The sequence below is a fragment of the Alexandromys fortis genome, unplaced genomic scaffold, assembly GCF_014885135.2.
Source record: "Alexandromys fortis isolate MF-2015 unplaced genomic scaffold, M_Fortis_MF-2015_v1.1 scaffold_10, whole genome shotgun sequence".
Taxonomy (NCBI): domain Eukaryota; kingdom Metazoa; phylum Chordata; class Mammalia; order Rodentia; family Cricetidae; genus Alexandromys; species Alexandromys fortis.
This window is the reverse complement of record NW_026067895.1, coordinates 5,936,379-5,962,594: the sequence shown is the minus strand read 5'-3', so window position 1 is coordinate 5,962,594 and position 26,216 is coordinate 5,936,379. Positions and strand designations below refer to the sequence as shown.

The 26,216-nt window shown below is 36.4% G+C and overlaps 1 protein-coding gene across 1 annotated transcript in view; it reads left to right on the top strand.

The window, feature by feature from the left end:
- The window catches only part of LOC126510753 (aldehyde dehydrogenase, cytosolic 1), a 34,189-nt gene extending 14,698 nt beyond the window's left edge, over positions 1–19,491 (top strand). The window contains exons 8-13 of the mRNA XM_050157463.1: positions 2,833–2,935; positions 4,506–4,690; positions 11,053–11,217; positions 13,414–13,571; positions 16,604–16,678; positions 18,945–19,491. Of these exons, the coding sequence (XP_050013420.1) occupies positions 2,833–2,935; positions 4,506–4,690; positions 11,053–11,217; positions 13,414–13,571; positions 16,604–16,678; positions 18,945–19,017 (759 nt within the window). The 3' untranslated portion in view covers positions 19,018–19,491. The remainder of the gene's footprint in view (positions 1–2,832; positions 2,936–4,505; positions 4,691–11,052; positions 11,218–13,413; positions 13,572–16,603; positions 16,679–18,944) is intronic.
- Positions 19,492–26,216: the final 6,725 nt, after the last annotated feature.

Sequence of the window (26,216 nt, the reverse complement as noted above, 5' to 3'; positions counted from 1 at the left end):
ATCAACCACACAGTCACAATTTCCTTTGGACAAAATATGTGAAGGTACCCAAGACATTCTGATAGCTTTAGCGATGGTGATGCCAGTAGGTAGTAGGATCATAGCAAGGTAGATAGAAGAGGCAGTCAGAAGGAAGACTAGAATCCCACATGTTCTGCACTAGGGATGCAATGAGCACATCTGAGCCCAGATCCTAGGCTCACTTCTCCAGTTTGCCTCTGCCAGAGCCTGATGTTCCTTGAACTTGGGATCAGCTTTTTTTGTGTGATCGTCTTAACTAATCCTCAACTTGGTGCCATTTTGCTATTTCTATTATGCTATCTCTATGCTCATTTACCTTCTGAAAAAGAAACAGTCAAATTCAGGGATGACAGAACTTCTGGCTTCAAATAGGAGGGGCGTACCTTAGAAAAACAGAAGAATCCTTTCCCTTTTGAGAATCTTTATTTGAGAAACACAGGGACTGTAATTCCCACTTTATTCAGTTTCACACAATAAAAGTGAGAGCTGGTAGAAGAAGATATTTCGTGCCCTGCTGAGCACTCAGGAAAATGTCTGCGAAGCATCATGAACTTCTGGTTTCTCCTCTCACTCACTTTCTCACATTAATTTAGGAGATGTGTCAATGTGCCCTCTCATCTTCTGATTAGTCTTTTACATTTGACCAGGCTTTGGCATGAATATGGATATAAGCTCCTCTACCCTGACTCCCATTGATTCTGTACTGCTTGAATGCTAGGTCTGTGGGAATCATGAAGTAAAAGCTTTCTTATTTTTTTGTAATAGGAGTGCCGGGCTGGGCTGCGCCCCCCCACCCAGCTAGCTTTACCCAAAATAATTACATGGCAACTGTATTCTTTTAAACACTGCCTGGCCCATTAGTTCAAGCCTCTTATTGGCTAGCTCTTACATATTGACCTAACCCATTTCTAATAATCTGTGTAGCCCATGAGGTGGCTTACCAGGGAAGATCTTAACCTGTGGCTGTGTCGGGAGTGAGAATCATGGCGACTGCCTGACTCAGCTTCTTTCTCCCAGCATTCTGTTCTGTTTACTCCACCCACCTAAGGGTTGGCCTATCAAATGGGCCTAGGCAGTTTCTTTATTAATTAACCAATGAAAGCAACAGATTAGAAAGAAATCACTCCCGCATCATTATCTGTGTTGTCATTGTCTAAAATGTAGTCATGGGCATCAATATCCTTGCCTCGTAGCTAGTCTTTTACCCTTGCTTGGTTAGTGTTGAAAACTTATTCTGTGTTAGCCACCATAAGATGTACAACTGCTTGTGAATTAATACTGATTAATGTTAGTATTCATTAGCATGAATACTTAGCATGTTTTTAGACACAAGAGTGAACAAAAATAGGATTAGTCCTACTCAAACTCATTGTGCTTGTTTCTTGAAAGATACTGTCAATTGTTTAAGAGGCAGAGACAGTGTCTCTCATGGTGACAACAACAAGAGCCATTCCAATGAAACTTTTATTACATTCCTTTAAAATAGACCTCTAGCAACAAAGTAAGACACAGTCATTTTTAGTGGTGGCAGGCACTGGCTACATTTGCCCTACATGGCAATGCAACTATATGAACATGGTTTTTCACCACAGCCTTAAGAGTTCTGTTTTGTTTTTCTTGAAGTTTCAGGAAATTGGTAACACTTTATTACATGTTCTGTGCAAAGAAATAAAATTGAAGGATGAAAATCATTTTCTGTTTTCTGTGAAAATTCAAGCCCACATCTTGTAAGCCATCTGGATGTACAACCTAGACTTAAACAATTACCTTATTTTCTGGTGAAATAGAACATCTGTCAATAAGAGGAACAAAATACAATAGTTGCCTCAAAAAGAGAAAGTAGACCATATTACTTATTGTACTCTCAATATATATAATGAAGAATCAATAGTAATCAAAACAGGATACAAAAGTCAAAACTAAAATATTATAGATAATACACTAGACAGGAAAGAATCCACAGATAAAATATAACAAAATCAATGTATTTTTCTTCAAAGAAGCAACTAGAATTAAAGAAGAAATGAGAACGGTGAGATTTCAGGTAAGTATAGAAGGAACAATGAGCTCAGAGAAATTTTTTTTTTTTTTGTGAAAAGCAACATGTGCTGGAGAAGGGGAATATTGTTAGGGTAGATAGAGGGAGAGAGAGAGAGAGAGAGAGAGAGAGAGAGAGAGAGAGAGAGAGAGAGAGAGGAGAGAGAGAGAGGAGGAAGCGAGGGTAATAGAGAGTGAGATTGCTGTGGTCAATAAGTGGGGAATTAGGTAGTGACTGGGTATTTATGAGATTTACACAGATAGACATGACATCGTTTGAGGCTGACTCAGAAACATCTTTATGAGCATTAGGAGATCAGGAGAAAAAGAATTGTTTTTTCTTCTCATTAGAACAAGGCTCAAAAAGGGTCTCTTCTAAGAGTTGATCCAAGTAAAGGACCTACTTGGAGGCAGTCCAGGCTGGGAGGGTATAAAAAAAAAAAAAGAAGAGGGTTAAGATTTAGATGATGAGCAGACTACTATTATGACTGGGCAGAATTCTCTCAATGCCACTAAAATGACGAGACGTCAATACATGAAATGCTTGAGGGGTATTTCTGATCAAATCCAGAGAGGACGTTCTGACAAAAATGAAAATAATTTTTTATCTGCCCACACATGGAGTCAGCTCTCACATCTGCTCATGAACATTTTTTATGTCTCTTCCAAATAAAATTAAATGGTTGTGCAAATGTCGTACAAATAGAAAGTATTAAAACAACCTATCTACACAAAAACAAACTAAGCCTCCTCCTCTGTGATGTTTGATTTCAGGTTGGCAAATTAATCAAAGAAGCTGCAGGGAAAAGCAATCTAAAGAGGGTCACCCTGGAGCTTGGGGGAAAGAGTCCTTGCATTGTGTTTGCAGATGCTGACTGTGAGTACAAGTCCCTTGCTAGTGTCTTACCTTCTTCCTCCTGATGTCTGATGATATCACAATCACCTGGCGAAAAAGTAAATTTATAGTAAAAAGGAATTCTCTGCAGTCTGGGATGATTCTGCAAAGCTTTCAAACTGTTCCTATACCACAAAGCTGATAAACACAGAGATTTTGTCCTGTGCTAAGATAGATTGCTACTTCCTAGTGTCAATCTGAGGTAGTATAAGTGGGCTGCATTTAGAATATATGATGCAGTTTTGATAATTCCATAAGTGTAATTGTATCGAGGGCACAAGATACTTGAGACATTTGGAACCAAAATTATCCTATCCTAGTTGCCAGCAAGTTTCTATTATTTCTCTGCTTTCACTCTGGACCATCATCTCGATAGGGCCTGAAAAAATTGAACCTGTGAAGTCATTTCTCTCTCTCTTTCCATTTTAAGGGTAGTTGTTTGTCATTTTGATGTGACCCTATTAATGATCCAGATCACAATGATTTTTATTATCAAATGAAATCCTCATGTTACTTCCTAAATAGTAGTGACTTAGCTGAGATTTGTGGTCCAGAATTTCTTTAATGTGGGGAGGGGAGAAACAGGGAGGGGAGCAGAAAAAATGTAGAGCTCAATAAAAATCAATAAAGGATTGAAAAAAATTCCTTTAACCCATCATTCCTTGGCTCATATGTAAAATGAGGCTATAAACATAGGCTCCATGGAATTTGATATTGTCACTATTAGTATCTCTACTGGAAATATTAGGACTTACTACTTGGTTAGCATGATGTCTAGTTTGTCATTCTCTTTCATCTCTCCTCACTACACTTTCAAGAACTAGTGTTAGCTCACAGTTTCACACTCAGGTTCTACAATCATGAACTGAATAGTTCTCATTTATAAAATTAAAGTACACATATACACACACCTCAAAAATACACATCTTTTTGTATAGAATTAAAGATATTTTAATATAAAACTCTAGACCCATTGGACCATCTAAACTGAGTTTAGTATGCTTGTGTGATTAAGGCTTTAGTTAAATTTTAGAAGTATTTTTCCTTGAGTAAGGGTGGGAAGGTAAATTGTTCTGATGTAGTGAGTTTTAGTTGTTTGAACGTCACTTTCAGGAAGACAACATATTTTTTATTGAGAAAAGTATTCAATAATGCTTGAAATTATTAAAGGCAATAGATAATTCAGTTTTCTTCTATTATTAAATTAAACACTGAAACCCAAAAGAAATATAATTGACTAAAGAATTATAAAATGGAAGTAGTTGTAAAATTATTTGCAATGATATTTTATCTTCTAATTAAATATATGCTCTTCAGAAGTCATAACAGACACCACCTTGTCAGAGTTCCCTTGTTATTATTTCCATCATAAATAAAGGATCAAGGGGTCAATTTCTTTCTTAGCTTCACGCAGTGTAATGAATCTATGTCTCATCAGATGATTCATCATTTTTCCTATCACCATATAGCATCTGAAACATATGTGTGTGTATGTGTGTGTTTGTAATCTTTAGAAAATGTTCTTCCTCTCCTGTGAATGTTTCCTTTGCAGTGGACAGTGCTGTTGAGTTTGCACACCAAGGAGTGTTCTTCCATCAGGGACAGTTGTGTATAGCAGCATCCAGGCTTTTTGTTGAGGAGTCAATTTATGATGAGTTTGTGAAAAGGAGTGTTGAGCGGGCCAAGAAATACGTTCTTGGAAATCCTCTGAATGCCGGAATAAATCAAGGTCCTCAGGTGAGTAAACATCAGAAAAGCAAGTGTTTTGGATGTAAAACTAATCTTTTTAGGTCTAGTTTGGTTAAATAAGATTTATTAAGTAACTTCTTAATATTGCTCATTGGTAGCTGACATTATCTTGGTCTGGTGATTTAATTAATCTTACTTCAAACAGCAAAGATAAATCTGTTTCGTCTTGCCATTTTTTTTCTTTGAATCTAGAAACATTCTCGGAGCCATGGTTGGAATTAAGCATAGAAAGAAAGGCTGATGGGATGGATCAACACATAAAAAAAAAAATTGTCACACAACCCCAAAGACCAGAGTTCTGATTCTAACACCCATATAAAAGCTGAGTAGTTAGACTGGAGCTCTGAGTTCAGTGAGAGAGCTTCCCTCAGTAGAAGAAAAAAATAGAAAACCGTTGAAGAAGATATTCAGTGTCAACCGTTGGCATCCACAAACATGTACATACATGTATATGCACCTATATACACTTATTTAACATGAAGGTGCACACGCATGTACATGCATTTACTCCTACCTATATATGCATGCATGCAAACACACACACCTGCACACTGCACTCATATAACACACAAAAAGGAAGGAACATTTTTAAATGCTATCATTTCTTGTATTCTTTAATTGGTAAAATTCTTAATTCCTACATTCATTTTTTTTAGTCTGGAAATGTATACATATCTGTAAATTCTTCCTCATAATCAATCCTTCATCTCAGTTGCCATTCTATAAGCAGTAGAGCACTTCCCAACCCTCTACAGGGTCCTCAGTTTCTCTGATGCAAAAATATCCTGTGTTTTTGAAGGTCCTGATTTCTGGACCAGAAAAGCTTTTCCTTCTATTTATCAAAAGCCAGACATCCCAAGGGGTCTCTGAGTTTCTTCTTTGTAGTTACATCAACTACAAATATGGATGCCTTTGTTTCTCTCACCGCAATGTAAACTTTTGTTCTTGCACAACTTTCATTCATGGGCCATTGTTTAAGCTCCAGGACCTTCTGAGCTTACCCATTCTTCTGGATATCACAATAGGGGCCACTGACCTTATCTGGAGACAGATTAAATTGAAAGGGATCTACTTAAACTAGTGAGCAGAGGAAAGGATGCTATTGGGCACCCAACAGTGAACAGGAAAACCTAAACAAAGATTTTACGTTCCCCAAGTGCCTCACTATTGAGTTGTAACCTAACTTCATTCTTCAATGATTTAATAAAACTTAAATTCTATTAAAGGCTTAGGGTATATTGCTACCAGTTATACCCTGAGAAAGGAGTCTGACAAAGTCTTAAAACCCAAGTGGACATGGTCATGCTTTTTTTGGACATAATTTGCTCACAAAAAGGTCTTATAATTTTCTACTTAGCACAAGTATACAAACAGAAAAACTTTAGTACAAAAAAAATTGGAGTAGTGAAACCTCAAAGACATAAATAAGGTAACTGTCAAGTGAAGGAATCATTGTCTTGTTTCAATATCATTGTCATTTTTTTATGAGTGAGTTCAGAGATTATATAGAAGTAGTTATGATTTTCATCTTATTTGGTAATTTTTCAGATTTCTATTAGTGTTTCATATAGACCAGAAAAATATATAGTTCTCTGCAGTGCACTGTGCCCCCGTGTCTGCACTCTGTGCGCTTGAACCCAGTTTGCGAGCTTCAGGCAAGGGGCTGCACGTTGAGAATACAGATGCAGAGACAGACCGACATGCAGACCTTTTAACACTGATACCAAAGCCCCAAGAATACCCCTTTACTGTGTTCAAGGGCATATATAGAGATAGCCACACCCCAGCCAAACCCACCAGAAACCACTCTCCTGCCATCAGGAACTCCTGAAGGTCTCGTGCTCAGAGCAGCTGTAGGCACTCAGATCAGGGGAAAACAAGTTGTTTCTAAGAAATTCAGGATCTTGAGTCTCACTGCTCCCAATAGTTCTCAGTGTTTTTGTTGTTACTGTTCCTCATTCTAAGTATCTATTGGTCTGTATACATAAAAATGAAATATGTTCATCATTAGATATATGAGTAAAAACATAGAGGATGGCGAGAGTAGATGAATGGAAGACAGATATATGCGAGACTGATGACACAGTGGTGCATGCTTAGAGGATATAAGGAAAAAGAGAAGCCATGGGTATCTGTAATATATAATACTGAATGAGGGCCTATATTTTCCTTCACCAGGAAAGAAATCAATAGCCTCAAAAATTGAGTTTTAATATTTCATAGCTTACAAGGGGAATACATTAGAACAGACTTAAAACATTAACTCATAGAAGTTGAAAGCACACAATCCCATTTTCTAGGTTATTAGCACAGGGCTTTGTGAGTTCATAGCTGCTTGTGGCAAGTAGTGCTGTGCAAGTGGAATAGACAGGCATGCTGGGAATTTGTCCAGTGCTAGGGGGAAACTCGAGGCATCTCAATGCTTCTCTCTATATCTCGTTATCTTTCTCTATCTGTAACAAGAAAAAGCTTATGGGAAGAGTCATCAAGGAGACACTTGCCTACCATTTCATCCATTGCTGGTTTAGTCACCAATTCCTTAAAAACAGAGTTTGTGTATTAATACTGTATCATAATCAAATAGATATGGAGAAGGCAAAAGCCATATATATATGTATATATGTATATGTATAGAAAACACAATTTCTACAATTTTGGAGTTTCTTCTTTTTTAATGATTACCAACTTACTGTATTTGAGTTTTTCAGCAGTTATAATAGGTGTGTTACTTATTTTATATTATGTATTAGATTTTATATAAGGACATTTGTTTTATAAAGTACTCATTTTTTGCTTCATTCATACACACATACATATGCATATATGTGCACATACTTGGAATGATCAGTATTTTTATTTGAAAAAGAAGTTTGAACTTTCCCCTACTCAATCTTCTTGTCAATAACGAGAACATAGTAATATATGTCTTGAGGATTCACTATGTCATAAGCCACCTTCTGGGGTGAGTTCTGCCATGGTCCAGCCACGATGGGTTCATACATTCCAGGATAGAGGTTTGTGGATTGGAAATGTTAGGTAGGAGGAAAAGAGGTATGAAATAAATACAGAGACACAAAATAGTACAGGGAGGGCAACTCAGTGAATACTCAATACTGAATTTGCCCAGCTTATTTTTCATACACTTTTATTCCCCAATACAAAAGGGGGGAAAGGAGGCAAAAGACTGCTTTAACATGACACAAAAGACAACCAGAACAGTTACTTACTTCAATACTTGAAACATCAAGCCATTATTTCCTGAGTAAAACATCTGATGCCTCGGGCAGGATATACAGTGAACATTCTCTAGACCAAGTATCTTGTAGAGAGTCACTCCCTGTGCCAAACCTCTTATTTTAAATTAAGGAGAAGGAGTATGCTTAAATTCTCCGATCTTTGGTCAGGGTGGAGTGAATCACCTCTATGGGACATCTTAATGTCCAAAACAAAAGTAACCACATCACAGGTCAGGCTGTGTAGCCACACCTGTTGTCAACAACTTTGAAAGAGCAAAAATAAATTCAAACTCTCTGACCCTCCGTTAAGGTGGTACAGGCTTCCAACTGTGGGCCTCACACGTTACACACTGAAATGAGACAAACTGTGTGATACACTGACACAGCTAGTGCCGTGCTGATTTTGTTGTATATTCATAAATGTCTATTAAATAGAAAGCTAAAGCCTTTATACAAGGTAACAATTAACTTCTCCCCCTTAGAAGTAATTAGTATTTTTTAATTTGAAAATTTTGAAAAGTTAATACGAATACCTTTCTATTTCTTTAGCAGATATTCAAGAATTAGATTGTCACCAGATATGTTCTCTGGTAAAAGAGAGGTAAACACTTTAATTAGGGAAATCAACTTGAAACAAGAACTAATAAATAGTGAGCTTTGAGGACATGATCAAGTTAATTTTCAGAATGAGGGAGAAAAAGAGGGAGATACTTATGACCAACCAGGCAGTCAGCAGTCAGTCAGACATGGGGGAAGCAGGAAAGTAGAATATATGGAATGAAAGAAAGGTAAAAGGTTCTGAGGCAAAATGTAAATGAAGAGAAACTGGTTAATACAAGTTATAAGAGCTAGCGGGATAAGCCTATACTAAGGCTAAGGATTCATAACTAATAAAATGTCTCCATGTAATGATTTGGAGTCTGGGAGTCCAAGAAAGCAAGTTACAATTCTACAATAGGCTAGAAATGAAGAGATTTTCTTTGGGGAATATCCATTTAAGTGATGTGCATAAGAGATTTCATAGCAACGTGGTACCATATTCTGTGCCAAAGTTTCTAAAATTATAACTGATATTAGTTAGCATTTACTCTGCCTTATTGTTGAAACTGAGATAAGTGCAGTTAGAAGGTACATCATGGATCACTTCTGATCCTCACAAGACTGAGGAGACTGGGAGAGTTCAACAAGATGACAAATGCCATTTTTAAGTCACAACAAGAGACACTTTCAATAGGCAAAATCCTGACCCTTTTTGTAGTGCTTTGATATCCATTTCTTTAGTGTGACCCAACTTTTATCTCAGATAGGCTATTTTCACCAATGACATCAGACACAAGAGATATTCATTTAACCACTTATATGAGAGCTTAGGTAGCAGGAAGACTTCACATTCTATTGCATTGTAGGGAGACTTGGGTCATTTTGATATTAGCAAACAGAATTTTGAACTCTTTTTACATAAATATTAGTTAAAACATTGTACACCTGTGGAAAATGCCATATATTTAGTCATAGTTCATCTTTTGAAAAACAAATATGGTAAACAGTACTTTTAGAAACTATTATGCAACCTACTGAGCTGAACTAAGCTGTATGAGGAAGACTGATATGGTATCAAAGGGATGCCTGGCTATATGTTTTAATTAGGTAATATCATATTCCTTTTGGTTATCTGGTGGTGATTAAAGACTAGATAGTTATTGTTACAGTTTTCTTTGTTACCAAATTCAGAAAAGATACTCACAAAAGAGGTATAAAGCTTATAAGGTTGAGAAACAAAGCTTAAGTTGTTTTTCTAAGATAATGTTTGAGGTCTAAAAATATAGTTTTATGTTGATAATATAAGTTATGATAGAAAGTGAATTAGGTGAACAAAAGATTGGAATCACCAAGACAGAGTAAATAATGGAATATTTTCTCTGAATTTGCCAAATGCTATGGACGGGATATTGTGAATATAAGTCTTACCTGAAAATTTTTCATATTGTATATAGTTTTACTGTATTAGATTTAAACCTTTCCTTTTTATTTAGATGAAAGAGGGGAAATCAAGTGTGATATTTGGACATTGTATGAAGATATATTGCTGTGAACTGAATGGCTAATAGCTAGGCAGGGCCGAAGAGGAGGAATCGAGGTGCACTCTTTTTTTTTTTTTTTTTTTTTGGATTTTTTGAGACAGGGTTTCTCCATAGCTTTTTGGTTCCTGTCCTGGAACTAGCTCTTGTAGCCCACGCTGGCCTCGAACTCACAGAGATCTGCCTGCCTCTGCCTCCCCAGTGTCGAGGTGCACTCTTTATGCTAATAGATGCCAAGAGACATGTAAAGAGTTAAACATATAGAACGAAAGAAAGGCAAATGCCATGAGGCAAAATGTAGATTAGCATAAATGACTTGATTTAAGTTATAGGCGCTTGTGGGACAAGCCTAAGCTCAGGCCAAGCTTTCATAATTAACAATAAGTCTACACATCTTTATTTGTGAATTGGTTGCCCAAAGAAAACTCTACAAATTAGTAGTTAAAACATTTCATGTCCATGGTAATTGACCACATGCTCAGACATAATTCATCTTTTGAAGCACAAAGGTGATAAGAAGGACTTGTTGGAAACTGGGATAAAATCTACTGATCTGAATTACTAAGTCTGGCATTGTACCAACAGGATGCGAGGAAAAACGCGTGCTTTAGGAATACATAGATTCTATCTCTGAAGATTCGTGGTCTTCTCCAGTCAAGACCGTCTATTCTCAAGTGGCATATCCACTGAAACTGAATGAAAGTCCTCTTTTTCATTTCACTCTTTTATTTCACTCCAGACTAAGATTTCAGACAAATGTGTCTAATCATTAACATGTTTTCTTCCAAAGTGAATAAACAGCAGTTGTATATAACCTTCTTATATTCCTATGTCACCAAATTTCTATGCTTATCTAACTACACTAAATGTAACTATTTTTTTAGGTTTTTCTTTTAATTCATGATAACAAACATACCAAAGAATTAGATGAGTATCTGTCACCTATTTTGGAACATTTCATATGAATATCCTGGCATTTTGAAGTCTTCATTTGCAATATATTATCTCTCTTTTTCTTGTGATTTCTTTCAATTAGATCGACAAGGAACAACATAATAAAATACTTGATCTCATTGAGAGTGGGAAGAAAGAAGGAGCCAAACTGGAGTGTGGTGGTGGACGCTGGGGGAACAAAGGCTTCTTTGTTCAGCCCACAGTGTTCTCCAATGTTACCGATGAGATGCGCATTGCCAAAGAGGAGGTAATGGTCCTACCTGTTTCTATTTCTGGGCTTGTCATGTTCTGTGCATGTTCTCCTAAAACCCCCCACTTCTTGAGTTGCATTCCCCTGAAATGCTTGATGATAAAGTCTAAAGTAATTTGTGACGAAGACTAATTAGTGAGGAGTGCAATGGGCTACAAATAGTTAATATCAAACCCAGAACAAAGTCCACAGCAGCTTTTGTAGGTGCTTAATTTACAGGTTTAAAGGAATGGGAAATGACCCTGTCCTTTGTAAAAATAGGAATAAATGTGGACAAATTGTGCTACATATGCCGGGCACAGAACAGCACCCACTGAATTATCTATATTATCCACATAAAATGGTCAACCAAGAGAGACAGAGTGGACTGGTTATGTAAGGGAAGTGAAGATGAGTCCTGGGGGGCACAATCTAGGAAGGATCAATAAAGATGGTACCCAGATATTCAACATATAATTAAGAGGAACTAGTTTGTGATAAAAATAGTAGCTAATATACTTCACAAATATGAGGGCTTTGAGGACTTTTATTTAATATATGCAGAGATAAGAGCACTTTCCTTAGACAATGAAAGCGTCATGTACTAAACTAAAACGGAAGATACAGTGACTCAAATCACTCATTCGTAATTTCAACATTCAATGTACCTGATATGGCAGAGGATATGAGAGGTTATTTTCTTTACTTCCATAATGTCAACAAATAAAGAGAAAGGGGGACTATTCAGCTTTGCTGGGAGGTGAAATAAAGAAAAGAAATAAAAATCAAATATATATGTGGATCATGCAACACACTTAGGACAGCTCCATCAATTCAATACTCAACTGCATTTGCATTTCTGCACTTATCGGTCAATGCTTCTTTAATCACATCTATTGCTCTTATAGATTTTGCTTAACATTTCTACAAAGCACAATAAAGCAGAAAATAATCTTCGTTCAAGGAAACATTTGTTGTGCTCCTAGCGTGGCTCACTGGAATATCTCATTTGCTGCTTCCGAATAGGAGCCGGAGCCCTTACTAAGTCAGCTGAGTTACTGCAACTCAGAGCAAATGCCCTGTCTTCCTGCTCCTCCTGCTTCCCATTGACAGTGTTTGCGTTGCTATGCTTCCCAGTTATAGGGTCATGAGAGAACTTAGAACCCTAGCGTCTGCTTCTACCCTTCAATGAGTGGCTTCTAACTGCCCCATGGCACTCAAATTGACTTGGAACCAGAAAACCATTTGATGCTTGAGGAATTTTGTCAACCCATGTCCACATTTCCCAGGAAATTATACTAGCATTCAGAAAAGCCTTTTATTTAGTTTTGATAACTACCTTACCAAAATATAGGAGTTTTTTATCCACGTGAAAAATTCAGGATTTCCTATTACTTCAGAGTGGGGAAGAGGTACAGACTGATTTGTGTGTGGGTTTTACTGACTAGATTCCAGTAGAAAGGAAATACTGGCTTATACTGGATTGGACAAATTGTGACTCCATTCCCTGTCCTGTAACCCGAGCCACTGCCAGATGGTTTGTTTAGTATAGGTTCCGGAGTTAGGCTTCTAGCAATAAATCCTTTTATACTTTTTGGTAATTCTATATATGGATGGGTGACTAGTAGAATCTGGATAAGAATTTTGTGTTGTTTTATTTAAATATTTTTATAATATAACATAAAATATATACTATATATGTTTTAAAATATTAAAATATATAATATGAAAGTATCCAAATATAATGAAATGGATGATACTTCAATCAATGACACACCAGTGTTCAAGGCATAAACATAGTTTTCAATCGTTGTCTATTTGTTACACTTAGAGCAAAGCACTGCTTTCTAGGTCTTGTTATCTTACGCAGTAACTTGAAGAAAACTAGGCTTAGGATTTAAAACATTTCCAAGCAAGTCATGTGTTTCCTGATTTGTTGTTCAATCTTTACATTTTGGGAAGCTCTGTCACAGTGTGTAAGAAGAAACACTGCCATGATGACTGGTGTCTGCTCCATAGATAAAATTCACACAAGATCAGAAAATGTTTTGGGATTCTTTGGGATGGCTATCTGTTTTTATCCTTACACATAGGTCTGAAGAGAGAGGCAACACCTTAGTCCATGGAGAATGGCTTCTAAGAAGGCACCGGAAGTGTATTTAAAGCATATGCAGTGTGAATTGTTTAACCTGTGTTTGTGTCATTTTTGTGTAGATATTTGGACCAGTGCAACAAATCATGAAGTTTAAATCTATAGATGATGTGATCAAGAGAGCAAACAATACCTCCTATGGCCTGGCAGCTGGAGTCTTCACAAAAGACCTGGATAAGGCCCTCACTGTGTCTTCTGCTCTGCAGGCCGGGGTAGTGTGGTAAGTGCATGTGAAGTAAGCTGTGCCCTTCCTGTATCAGCCAAATGGGCAGGCTGAGTTGCCCTCCTCTAGACTTAAACTTTCCTAGAAATTATCTGACCTGTTAGAAACATAGTTTCTGTAAATAAAAAATAAAAACAAATTATTGTCTTTCAGCTTTACAAATTACTTATGTAGAATATTGACCATTTTATGGCTGTTTGATTTATACAATATATGTATTATTAGATAATGCCAGGGCACTTTGTACTTTGCTATATAAACAGGAAGATGAAAGTAAAATTCTATTATAATTAACTATATATTAGATAATGTATATTGGTACCTTATGTATACTCCACATTATTGCTATTACTATCATTTACCATATTTGAAATCGAACCAAAGGTGTTACATTAGCTGAGCATATGCTCTACTTGTGAGCTCCATCATATTCTGCTTTATACTGTTTAATACAAGATAAGAGCTCAGTTTCTCAATCTGGCCCTGAACTCACTCTGTGGCCCACACTGGTCTTGGATTTCTCATCCTCCTGCAAAACGCTTCTGAGAGGTTGGGATCACAGGTCTACATCCATAGACTTGGTGCTATTTCATTATTTTTTAAATTAATATATGTGCATTTGTATTTTGCTTGCAGGTATGTCTGTGCACCATATAAGTGCCTGGGGCATTCAGAAGCCAGAAGAGGGTATACAATCCTCTTCTGGAAATGAAGCCGTAGACAGTTAGTTGTAATCCACATTACTAAGACCCAGTTCAAGTCCTCTGTAAGAGCAGCAAGGACTGTTAACACTGAGCCAATTCTCCAGCCTTTTCTCTAGCTTTTGACTTAGCCTGTTCTTTAATTTTTGTAATTTAACTTTAATACAAATTCTCAGGCTGTGCTTCTCAAACTTTGCCCATCTTCTCCTCAGCAACTTTTTCCTCATCAAGCCTCCCCTCCCTCAGTCCCGGAAACAGCACAAGCTATTTCCACACCTAGTCCAGTTAAAGAAAACTAGGCACTGAAAAGCATCCTAAGGGACACAATTAGGCATTTCTTGACCCTCTTGTTCACTTGAAATACCTTTTTCTCCTATTAAAGTGAGAGTCATCATCTAGGTACCAGTGACACAAAATTGTAATGTATTTCTTACACTCATCATTTTATTTTACTCAACAACTTTTCTTTGTCATCCCAAATCTTATCTGTGATCAAAACCGGGAGCTTGCTGAGATTTAGGAAGTTATCGAGAGCATACAATGATTAGCAGAGTGAGAGCTATATGCTCTAAATCATCCTTCTCCGCATGCCTCTATTTAGTGTGAGTTTAGCCAGCTTCACACTAAAATGACAAATCCAAATTCTGTGAAATATGCCAATATAATGTTAAAACTGTTTGTATTCTGGGGGTATTTCAAGTTTTTTATTTTCAAATATGGATTTTCAACCAGTAAAATCTTTTTGAATAATCCATAGATTGAAAAAACCCTCAAACGGAAACACTTCTGATTCCCCGAATTTCAGAGAAGCATGAAGCCTGTATCATTGAGAGCTTAAGTCCTTGTAACATGGTGCTAGAGAGACTGCTTAGCAAGGGGTGTACTTGGTGTGCAAGTGTAAGAAACTTCAATGTAAAAGCAAGATATGGTGGCTTGTGCTTAGAAGCTTATCACTGTTGTCTGAGACAGAAGAATCCCTGGACTTCACTGGCTAGGCAATTTAGCAAAACTGTTGCACTTGAAAGATAAGAGAGGCCTGACAAAAAGAGAAAAGAGCACTTCACCTTTATCTCTTCAGTCTTCCATGCATCTTCCCCACGCATGCATGGGCACATGTGCACACACACACGCATGCACACACATATACATATACACTCATGTGAACACATTAGAAGTATGAAAAATTTACCTATACAACCAAATGAGGAATGCAGTTGAGAATCAAACAGCTCAATTATGTTTCTGGGGTTTACCAAATGAGAGATGCGGCTGAGAATCAGACATCTCCATCACCATGTCTCTGGGGTTTACTCTGATTGCAGATTTTTTTACTCAATGAAAGTAGTTTAAACTGCCATAAAACCTTAATATACAATCAGCATTAAGCACAGGAGTTCGAAAGCCTGATTTTTTTTTCTTATCGTGCCATTTCTTTCAATGTCTCTTAAAGGAAATTAATCAAAGTCCCATCTAGTTAGTATAACCGATGATCAACATAGATGTTTCTATGAAAAAAGTATTGGAAAATTGAGTGCTTTAACTCATACATATTCACAGTCTACATTTGCTAAAGACTTACTGGGTACCATGTATTTTTATAAATCATCTGTCAGAGGTCAATAGCAGCTCTATAAAATATAGAACATTATTCTCTTGCATTCACATTAAAATAATTGTTTACAGCCTGTAGAGCTGCCCTCCAGTCACCTTCTCCCATCGCCTTGATCTACAATGACCTTCTATGTTTTATAGTTACACTTTTTACTGTGTGTTTGTTAGAAACATCTTCAAAATATTTCTAAAAACTGGTTACCAGACTGATAAATGGGCCCAATTCCTGCCACCACTTCTGCTTAAACTGTCTATTTATCAATGAATGAAACAATTGAAAAAAGTATTGACACATATAATAATTGCTGAGAAAGTTATTTTTAGACTTCTAAATGTATAAAGTTCAAGATTACCACAAAGCTTCATACATATAAGCCATTAAAGAACTCCATTCAATTTCAGCCTCAGACACTTCCTTTTATGACATATTCGTTCTTCCCTCTGTTATGATTCAAACTAACAGTATGTGCATGCTCGCAACATGTGCACACACACACACACACAAATTCATGCTCATAGTTTTGTCATTTATTTCTACATAATATATACTGAGGCTTTTTGCATTCTAGATTATAATGCCACTTTTAATTTCAGAGATCATACTTGACCAAAAACAAAGGAGTTCTTAAGGAGACTTCTGAATTTTTAAATTTCCTGATTAGAAATTATGGGATGTGTTAAGTATTACCTACAGTAGCCATCTCTTCTTTGTTTTAGGGTCAACTGCTATTTGGCTATGGCCGTCCAGTGTCCTTTTGGTGGATTCAAGATGTCTGGAAATGGAAGAGAACTGTAAGCTAAACTTTATATTACAATGCAAACATATTTTGTGATAAGAATTGCCGCTACCAGGAAACTGTTCTGTTTTCACTCCTTTGGGGGTAAACTCCACCTATATTTAGTAACAAATAGTTTTTTAAATGTTGGAAGTATTTCCTAAGTGTGAAAAAGAGATAGCAGGTGGAATATACTTATGTTTTTACTACTCATTCAGGGCCATGGTAAGTACAGTACCTTGGTAAATAAATTGTTGCCTGTTTTTAAGATTTCCTATGTTATGTGTAAATAGAAGCTATTTTCAGAAAGCAGGAAAAATGGTTAACTGGTAACATTGAGATGAATGGAAATAAATATCGAAACACTCAAGATATTTGAATATACCTCTTGAACAACTTAAAGCTGACTTATCTCAAGCTGATATGCTTCTATTGAAGTCTGCCTAATAACTATAATGTATCTGTTAAATAAAGTATTTGCTGCAAAATGTCCACAGAGAATTACTGAGACAATTACCTGGAATGACTCCTTTCAAGAGTTATGAGTTATTTTCAAAGGCAGAAAAGCCAAATTAATGAATTTGAAAACAGGGTTTCTAAAGAATCCCAAATAGTGTACTCAGATGAATTTTTATTTTCTTGATTGTATTTATGAAATCAGCTTAGCAAGTGTTTTCCTGAACCTTCATTAAGGCTCATCTCTTGACACCAGGGGTGAAGCAGACATAGCTTAGTCTCATACTGTTTTAGGCATTGGGTGGTCTGTCATGAGAAGCCGGACTTAACCTGAGATCATTCAGATCTGCTTAGTCAGAATCAACACTTGATGATGAGCCAATGGGATGATTTGTATACAGAAGAATTAGAAGTCAGGGACAGTAATGTATAGATTCCTCTTAGTTAGGAAGAAATTTAAGGAGGTAGATGCTCTTGTGATCTGCATGAAAATTTTATATATATACAAAATTTCTGAGGAAGGTGACTCAGGTCAGCCTTGATGTGACAATACATGTAGAATTCTGTCACTCCAGTGTCCCAGTAACCCTAAATGCAATGGAAAGCAACTTTGTCAAATTTATGAATTAAGTTGTCTGTCTCTTTGGTATGAAGTACTTATTAAAACACTACATTTTAATGGACTTTAGACAGCTTGGTCAAGCTATTTAATTATGTTTAAAAAAACATGCTTTTGAGGTTTTTAAGGCCTAGTTCCAAATGTTTAAATTATTCACAGAAACTACCAATATACAGCATTAATATTTGCTCAGGAGAATAAGACATTGGCTATATACACAACTGAATCAGGAACATAGTAGGTAGAGAATTATCAGAAATCAGCTCCCTGACAAACCTGTGTGTGTATAGGCTTTATGATCCTATATACATGTAATGTGATTTTATCCAAATAATGCAGATCTCAACTGAGTGTGGTTCTTATAAATTAAATCATCCATCAGGTCGAAAGAAATCATGATTTCAAAAATTGGCCTCAGGTGGACCTCTAATATGTTACTGTGGTATCTACACATGGACTCAACTCAGCTTCTGATCACTTGAAACGGATTTGAAAATTTTTAAGTTTATTGATAACGTTGAATAATAGAGAAAACCATCATCTGCTAAAATCTGAAAAGCCTGAATCAAGCCTTCTTTAGTTTCTTTCCTCCTTAAAAGGAAATACAAGTACTCCAAAAACAAAATAAAAGAAAACAAAAAGAAACACACAAAGAAACAAAAATTCAACATATGAAAATTAGGTGGTTGTTTGACCCAGATTAAAAATTTCCTGTTAAAACTATAGCTTCAGAAGAATAGAACCCTGAATGGAGGAGGATCTTGGTCTTCTTCTACCTGCTCATCTCTTCTGTGACAATGCAGATTATGAATGCAGGCTCAAGTGAAGTTGATTGTTTATTCTGTTTCTCTTCAGACAATGTACAGTGCAATATGAACTCCTTCTTGTTCCAATAAAATATAACCAGATTGAATTATTTATTAGTTAGTCATATGGCCAAATAAAGTAATGTAAACAATAGATATCTTTTCTGAAACTAAGCTGAGAAAATAATTATTTAAAAGAAATGGTATGGTTAAAAGTGTTTTTCTACATTGGAGAATTTATGTTTGGTAATAAAGCTTATGGTCAGCTAGCAACTATATAAACTACTCTGTATTCAGTAAATATTTTCATTGTCCCTACTCAGATAAGCAAAAAAAAAAACTTGTACCAAATTATTTTCAGTGCACAATCATGTTTATATGCAACTTTCTTTCCTTTCTAGGGGTGAGCATGGCATGTATGAATACACTGAGCTTAAGACAGTCGCAATGAAAATATCTCAGAAGAACTCTTAGAGAATCCAGCAGAGAAAAGAGAAACCCTTCAGCAATTTGACACATCTCCTATAGTCACCAGTAGAGTGATGTTCTCCCTTAACTCTTTCTTCTATTGACTTTTTAAACATAAGTGATTCATCAGTATTAATGTCACCCCTAGAAAACATATTGCTTAATCTGAAAGAATCTTTAGCCTTCTAATATGTGACCCCAATTCCTAGTCCATAAAAAAGGATTGATTTAGGTACCTGCTCCTTGTGACTCTGTCCTGATCAGGTGCTATTCTGTTGTTAATACTTGTCTAGAATATTTACTTGCTAAGGGGGACCAGTAGTGATTTAAGTTCTGTCCCTCAGTGACCCTTTGTATGCCTAATGACTACGGAGTAACTTGCGGTTTCCTATGGCTATCCCCTCTGAGTGTTGTGAAATGTTTTCTGGAATGTTTAGCTGTAATTAAAATGTGAACTTTAATAAAGACAATCTCACATGATTTCTGTTCAACTTGAGTTTTTAAAATAAATTTTATTGTTTGAAAATTACATACATATGTACAGTATGGTAGGATCATATTCAAACCGTCTCTCCTCTATGGCTCCCCAGATCTGCATCCATGTACATCCTCCTCCCAATTCCACGTACTTTTAAATTTATTGTTCCTCACTGAATCCAGTTAATGCTGCTCACATGCACATGAATGTAGAGCCATTCACTGGGGACATAGTCAGTCTATCAGGAGCCAATCTACCTCTGGAGAAAACTGACTTCCCTTCCACCAGCAGGCATCTATTGCTAGTAGCGTAGCTCCTCTTACTAAGGTGACTTTTGTGCCCCTGCATTCATACTGTAATGTTGACTGGCTCTTTCTTGTGCAGATCTTATGTAGTTAGCCACAACCACCATGAGTTCATGAGTACAGTGAACCTGTCATGCCTGGAGGCACTATTTTTTTTTACAGTCTTTCCTGATCTCTTGCCCTTATAATATTTTTACCCCTCTTTCATGATGTTCCCTGGGCCTTGGGGAGAGGGTTGGTAATAGGGAAGTCCTATTTATTGCTGAGCATTCCACAGATATTTCTTCTCTACATTATAGCCTGGTATGAATCTCTAAATTATTCATTCTATGTTGTATGACCTCCTTAATCTGCTGAAACGATATCTTAACTTGTTTATTGCTAGTCCCTATATAATGGATGGTTTCCAATATTTGAAGAACATATAAATCTACCAGCTGTCAGTATATAAAGTAAAAAGCCTCATTTGCAAATTTTTTAAACACTAAAGCTACAGTTTGCACCTCAGCGATATGAGCTGAAGCTGGTTTTGTCTGCACAGCATGTCCCTTATTACATAAGCAGCCTTCCCATCATATAAGCCATTAGAAAAAATTAAGAAAGCATCTTTTATGGGATCTTTTGCCACCATTTTAGGAAAAATGAATGAATGCAGCTGTGTAAACTGCAGTAACTGGTCAGCTGGGAAAAGATTATTAATCTGACCTTGAAACTCAGCAGACACAATTGCCCAAGAATCATTTTTTTGGAAAAAAAATTAATTTGATGCTTAGTGTAAGAAACATTGATTATAGCTGGTTTCTTGCCAAAATATTTCCAAGATTCTATCCTGTTCTTCTGTGCTAAGCATGCTACTGCTTCAAAATAAGGATTTAATACTTTAATTGGTGATACAGAAAGGTGCAGCCATAGAAGTGGCCTGTTTTGCCATAAAACTGCTCTAGGAGCTAGTTTTGTAGGTAAAATACCTGCCTGCCATGTTTGGCTGTAATCAATATAATGTACCTGCTGTTCTTGTGCAGCCTGTTCTATCTGTGAGAGAATCTGTATGGCAGCTTCTGAAAGCTGTCTGCTAGAATTTGGATTGCTATCTCCTATAAGGATTTCACTTAGAGTCTCGAGGTCTCCTGTAGGAAACCTTAGATAAGGCCTCAGCTATTGATAATTTCCTCACAACCTTTGAAAGTCATTTGAAGTCTTTAAATCATCCTCTCTAATTTCTATTTACTGAAGCTTAATTTTTGTGGGGTATAACAAATGACCTAAATATTGAAAAGGTAGGTGCCTCTGTACATTCTCAGGAGCAATAATTAGCCTTGCATGTCTTAGGCTCTGTTGTAATAATCCATATGTTTCTAGTAAAATATCCTCATCTCTATGATCAAGATCTTTCCACTTCCATAATTTTGTTAAAAATATTTTCTGGGCCTTTGAGCTGTGACTCTTCTCCTTCTTCTATCCATTGCTGGTGGGGATGCAAACTTGTGCAACCACTTTGGAAAACAGTGTGGCGGTTTCTCAGGAAATTCGGGATCAACCTACCCATGGACCCAGCAATACCACTCTTGGAAATATACCCAAGAGATGCCCTATCATACAACAAAATTATATGTTCAACTATGTTTATAGCAGCATTGTTTGTAATAGCCAGAACCTGGAAACAACCTAGATGCCTTTCAATGGAAGAATGGATGAAGAAAGTATGGAATATATACATATTAGAGTACTACTCAGCAGTAAAAAACAATGACTTCTTGAATTTTGCATGCAAATGGATGGAAATAGAAAACACTATCCTGAGTGAGGTAAGCCAGACCCAAAAAGAGGAACATGGGATGTACTCACTCATAATTGGCTTCTAGCCATTAATAAAGGACATTGAGCCTATAATTCGTGATCCTAGAGAAGCTAAAAAAGAAGGTGAAACCAAAGAAAAAGATATCATCATCCTCCTGGATATTAACCTTCATCAGGCAATGAAAGGAGACAAAGACAGAGACCCACATTGGAGCACTGGACCGAAAATCCAAGGTTCAAATCAGGAGCAGAAGGAGAGAGAGCATGAGCAAGGAACTCAGGACTGTGAGGGGTGCACCCACATACTGAGACAGTGAGGATGATCTATCGGGAACTCACCAAGGCCAGATGGACTCGGTCTGAATAAGCATGGGATAAAAACCTGACTCTCTGAACATAGCAGACAATGAGGACTGCTGAGATGTCAAGAACAATGGCACTGGGTTTTGATCCTACTGCACGTACTGGCTTTGTGGGAGCCTAGGCAGTTTGGATGCTCACCTTATTAGACATGGAAGGAGGTTGGAGGTCCTTGGACTTCCCACAGGGCAGGGAACCCTCACTTCTCTTTGGGCTGATGAGGGAGGGGGACTTGGTTGGGGGAGGAGAAGGGGAATGGGAGGCGGTGGCGGGGAGGAAACAGAAATTTTTAATAAATTAATTAATAAAAAAAGATCTTTCCATTTTCTAGTGTCATCTTCATTTTCTTTTTTCAAAGATTTAAAGTTTTTGTCATACAAGTCTTCCACTTGTTTGGTTAGTGTTACTCTGAGATATTTTATGCTATTTGTGGCTATTATTAAGGGTGTTGTTTCTCTGATTTCTTTCTCAGCCAATTTATCATCTGTGTACAGGAAGGCTACAGAGTGTTTTTTTTAGTTAATATTGTATCCTGCTACATTACTGAAAGTGTTAATGAGTTGTAGAAGTTCCTTGGTAGGATTTTTGGGATCGCTTGTGTAATCTCTCATATCATCAGCAAACAGTGAGAGTTTGACTTCTTTTCTGAATTGCATCCCCTTGATCTCCTTTTGGTGTCTTAATGCTATACTTAGGACCTCAAGAACTATATTGAATATATATAGAGTGGATAACCTTGTCTTATGCCTGATTTTAGTGGGACTGCTAGGGGTTTCTCTCCATTTAGTTTGATGTTGGCTTTTGACTTGTTGTATATTGCCTTTATTATGTTTAGGTATGTTCTTTGTATCCCTGCTCTCTCCAAGACTTATATCATGAGGGGATGCTGTATTTTGTCGAAAGCTTTTTTGAAATCTAATAAGATGATCATGTGTTTTTTTTTTCAGTTTGTTTTTATGGTGGATTACATTGAAAATTTTTCATATGTTGAATCATCCCTGCATCTCTGGGATGAATCCAACTTAATCATGGTGGATGATGGTCCTGATCTTTTCTTGGATTCGATTTGCCAGTATTTTAGGTAGCACTTTTGAATCAATGTTCATGAGTGAGAATGGTGTGTAATTCTCTTTCTTAGTAATGTCTTTGGTTTAGTGATGGTTTGGGTATTAGGGTAATTGTATCCTCATAAAGAGTTTGACAATGTTCCTTCTGTTTCTATTGTGTGGAATAATTTGAGGAGTATTGGTATTAGTTCTTCTTTGAAAATATTGTGAAATTTTGAGCTGACACCTGGTTCTGGGCTTTTTTTTATTAGGAGACTCTTGATCACTGTTTCTCTTTCTTCATCAGTTATAGTTCTGTTTAATTTTCTTATCTGGTCTTGATTTAATTCTGGTAATTGATATTTATCCAGAAAGCTGTCCATTTCTTATCAGTTTTCCAATTTTGTGAAGTACAGGTTTTCGAAATATGACCTGATGATTTTCTTTATTTCCTCCGTCTCTGTTGTTATGTCCCTCTTTTATTTATAATTTTGTTAATTTGAATATTCTCTCTGCCTTTTGGTTAGTTTGAATAATGGTTTATCTCTTTTGTTGACTTCAGCTCTCAATTTGATTATTTCCTGCTTTCTAGTTCTCTTGGGTGAATTTGCTTCTTTTTGTTCCAAAGTTTTCAAATGTTCTGTTAATTCACTAGGGTGGGATTTTTCCAGCTTCTTTATGTAGGTATTTAGTGCTATGAACTTTCCTCTTAACACTATTTTCATTCTGTCCCATAAGTTTGGGTATATTGTGTGGTCATTTTCAGTTAATTTTAGGAAGTCTTTAATTTCTCCATTTATTTCTTCTTTGACCCATTGATGATTCATGTGAGCATTGTTTAATTTCCATGTGTTTGTGAACTTTTTGAAAATAGTATTGCTATTGAATTCTAGTTTAAAACCATGGTGATACATGGGGTTATTCCAATTTTTTTTTGTATTTGTTGAGGTTTGTTTTGTTACTAAGTATGTGGTCAATTTTTGAGAAGGTCCCATGAGGTGCTGAGAAGAAGGTATTTTCTTTTCTGTTTGGATGGAATATTCTATAGATGTCTTTTAAGTCCATTTGAGTCATAACATCTGTTAGTTCTCTTATTTTTCTGTTCATTTTTTTGTCTGACTTATCTGAATGTGGAGTATTGAAGTCTCTCAATGTTAGTGTGTGGGGTTCAACATATGATTTAACCTTTAGAGGTGTTTCCTTTACATATGAGGGTGCTTTGTATTTGGGCATACATGTTCAGTATTGAGATTTCCTCTTGATAGATTTTTTTCCTGTGACTAATACGAAATGACCTTCTTTGTCTCTTTATATTGATAGATTTAGTTTGAAGTCTATTTTTTTTTAGATATTAGGATAACTACACCAGCTTGTTTCTTGGGTTCATTTGATTGGAATATTATTTCCCAACTCTTTACTCTGAGATTATATCTGTCTTTGAGGTTGAGTTGTGTTTCTGGTATGCAGCAGAAGGATGGATTCTGTTTTTGTATCCAGTCTGTTAGCCTGTGCATTTTTATAGGTAAGTTGAGTCCATTTATATTAAGGTATATTAATAACCAGTGTTAGCTATCTCTTGTTAATTTGGTTTTCATTGTTCGTGATGTTAATTTGTGCATTTTCCATTCTTTTGGATTTGTTGCTATGAGACCATCAATTCTCTGTGTTTTTGTTAATGTATCCAACTTCCTTGGGCTACAGTTTTCCTTTTAGTATTTTGTGTAGGGCTGGGTTTGTGGCTAGGTATTAGTTAAATATGTCATTGTCTTGGAATATCTTGCTTTGTTCTTCTATGGTGATTAACAATGTTGCTGGGTATAGTAGTCTAGGCTGGCATCCGTGATCTCATAATATTTGCATAATGCTTGACCACGAACTTCTGGCTTCCATTGTCTCCAATGAGAAGTCATGTGTAATTCTGATAGGTCTGCCTTTATATGATACTTGCACTTTTTCCTTTGCAGCTCTTAATATTCTTTCTTTTTTCTGTATGTTTAGTGTTTTGATTATTATGTGGCAAGTGGACTTTTTTTGATCTAGTCTGTTTGGTATTTTGTAAGCTTCTTGTATTTTATTAGTATATCTTTCTTTAGGTTAGGAAAGTTTTCTTCTATGATTTTGTTAAATATATTTTCTGTGGATTTCAGTTGAGTTCCCCTCCTTCTTCTATGTTAGGGGAAGGGACCCATTTGCTTTTTCCTGGCCTCCCGGCTATCTTACATCCGAAATAACCACGCAGAAATTGTACTAATTAAAATATTGCTTTGCCATTAGCTCTAACTTCTTATTGGCTAATTCTTACATCTTAATTTAACCCATTTCTATTAATCTGTTTGTCGCCACGTGCCAATGGCTTACCAGCAAGATTCTAACCTGTGTGCGTCTCAGGCGGGAGGATCCATAGACTCTCTCACTCTGTCCTTCTTCCCAGCATTCAGTTCCATCTTCTCTGCCTTCCTAAGTTCTGCTCTATAAGGCACAAAGTTTCTTTATTCATTAACCAATGAAAGCAACACATGAACAGAAGAACCCCCTACACCACTTCTATACCTTTTATTCTTAGGTTTGGCCTTTTCATGGTACCTCATATTTTCTGCATTTTTTGGCTTAAGCTTTTGTTAGATTTAATGCTTTCTTAGACTGATGAATCTATTTCCTCTATTGTATCTTCAGCACTTGAGATTCTCTCTTTTATCTCTTATATTCTGATGTTAATGCTTGCATTTATGGTTTCTGATAGTTTTCTCATGATTTCTCTTTCTATAATTCCCTAGACTTGTGTTTTCTTTATTGTCTCTATTTCAGTTTTCAAGTCTTGAATAATTTCTTTCATATGTTTGATTGCTTTTTCTTGGTTTTCTTTAAGAAATTTACTGATGTCTTCCAATTTTTTTGTTTGTCTTTTCCTCTATTTCTTTGATGGAATTTTGTTGACTGAGTTTTTCTGTCATTCCCAGTTCTTGCAATCATTAAGTCTTAAAGAAATCACACAGAAGTCCACAGTAGTTATAAACTGATTGGCCTAGTCATCTCAGGCTTCTTATTAACTCTTATAATTTATTTTAGCCCTTTATTCTAGTATATGTTAGCCACATGGCTCAGTACCTTTTTCATCAAGCCAGTCATATTTGCTTCCTCTGTGGCTGGGTAAAGGCCTGCACCCTCTTTCCAGAATTCTCCTGTTCTCCTTGATCCACCTCTAGTTCCTGTCTGGTTGTC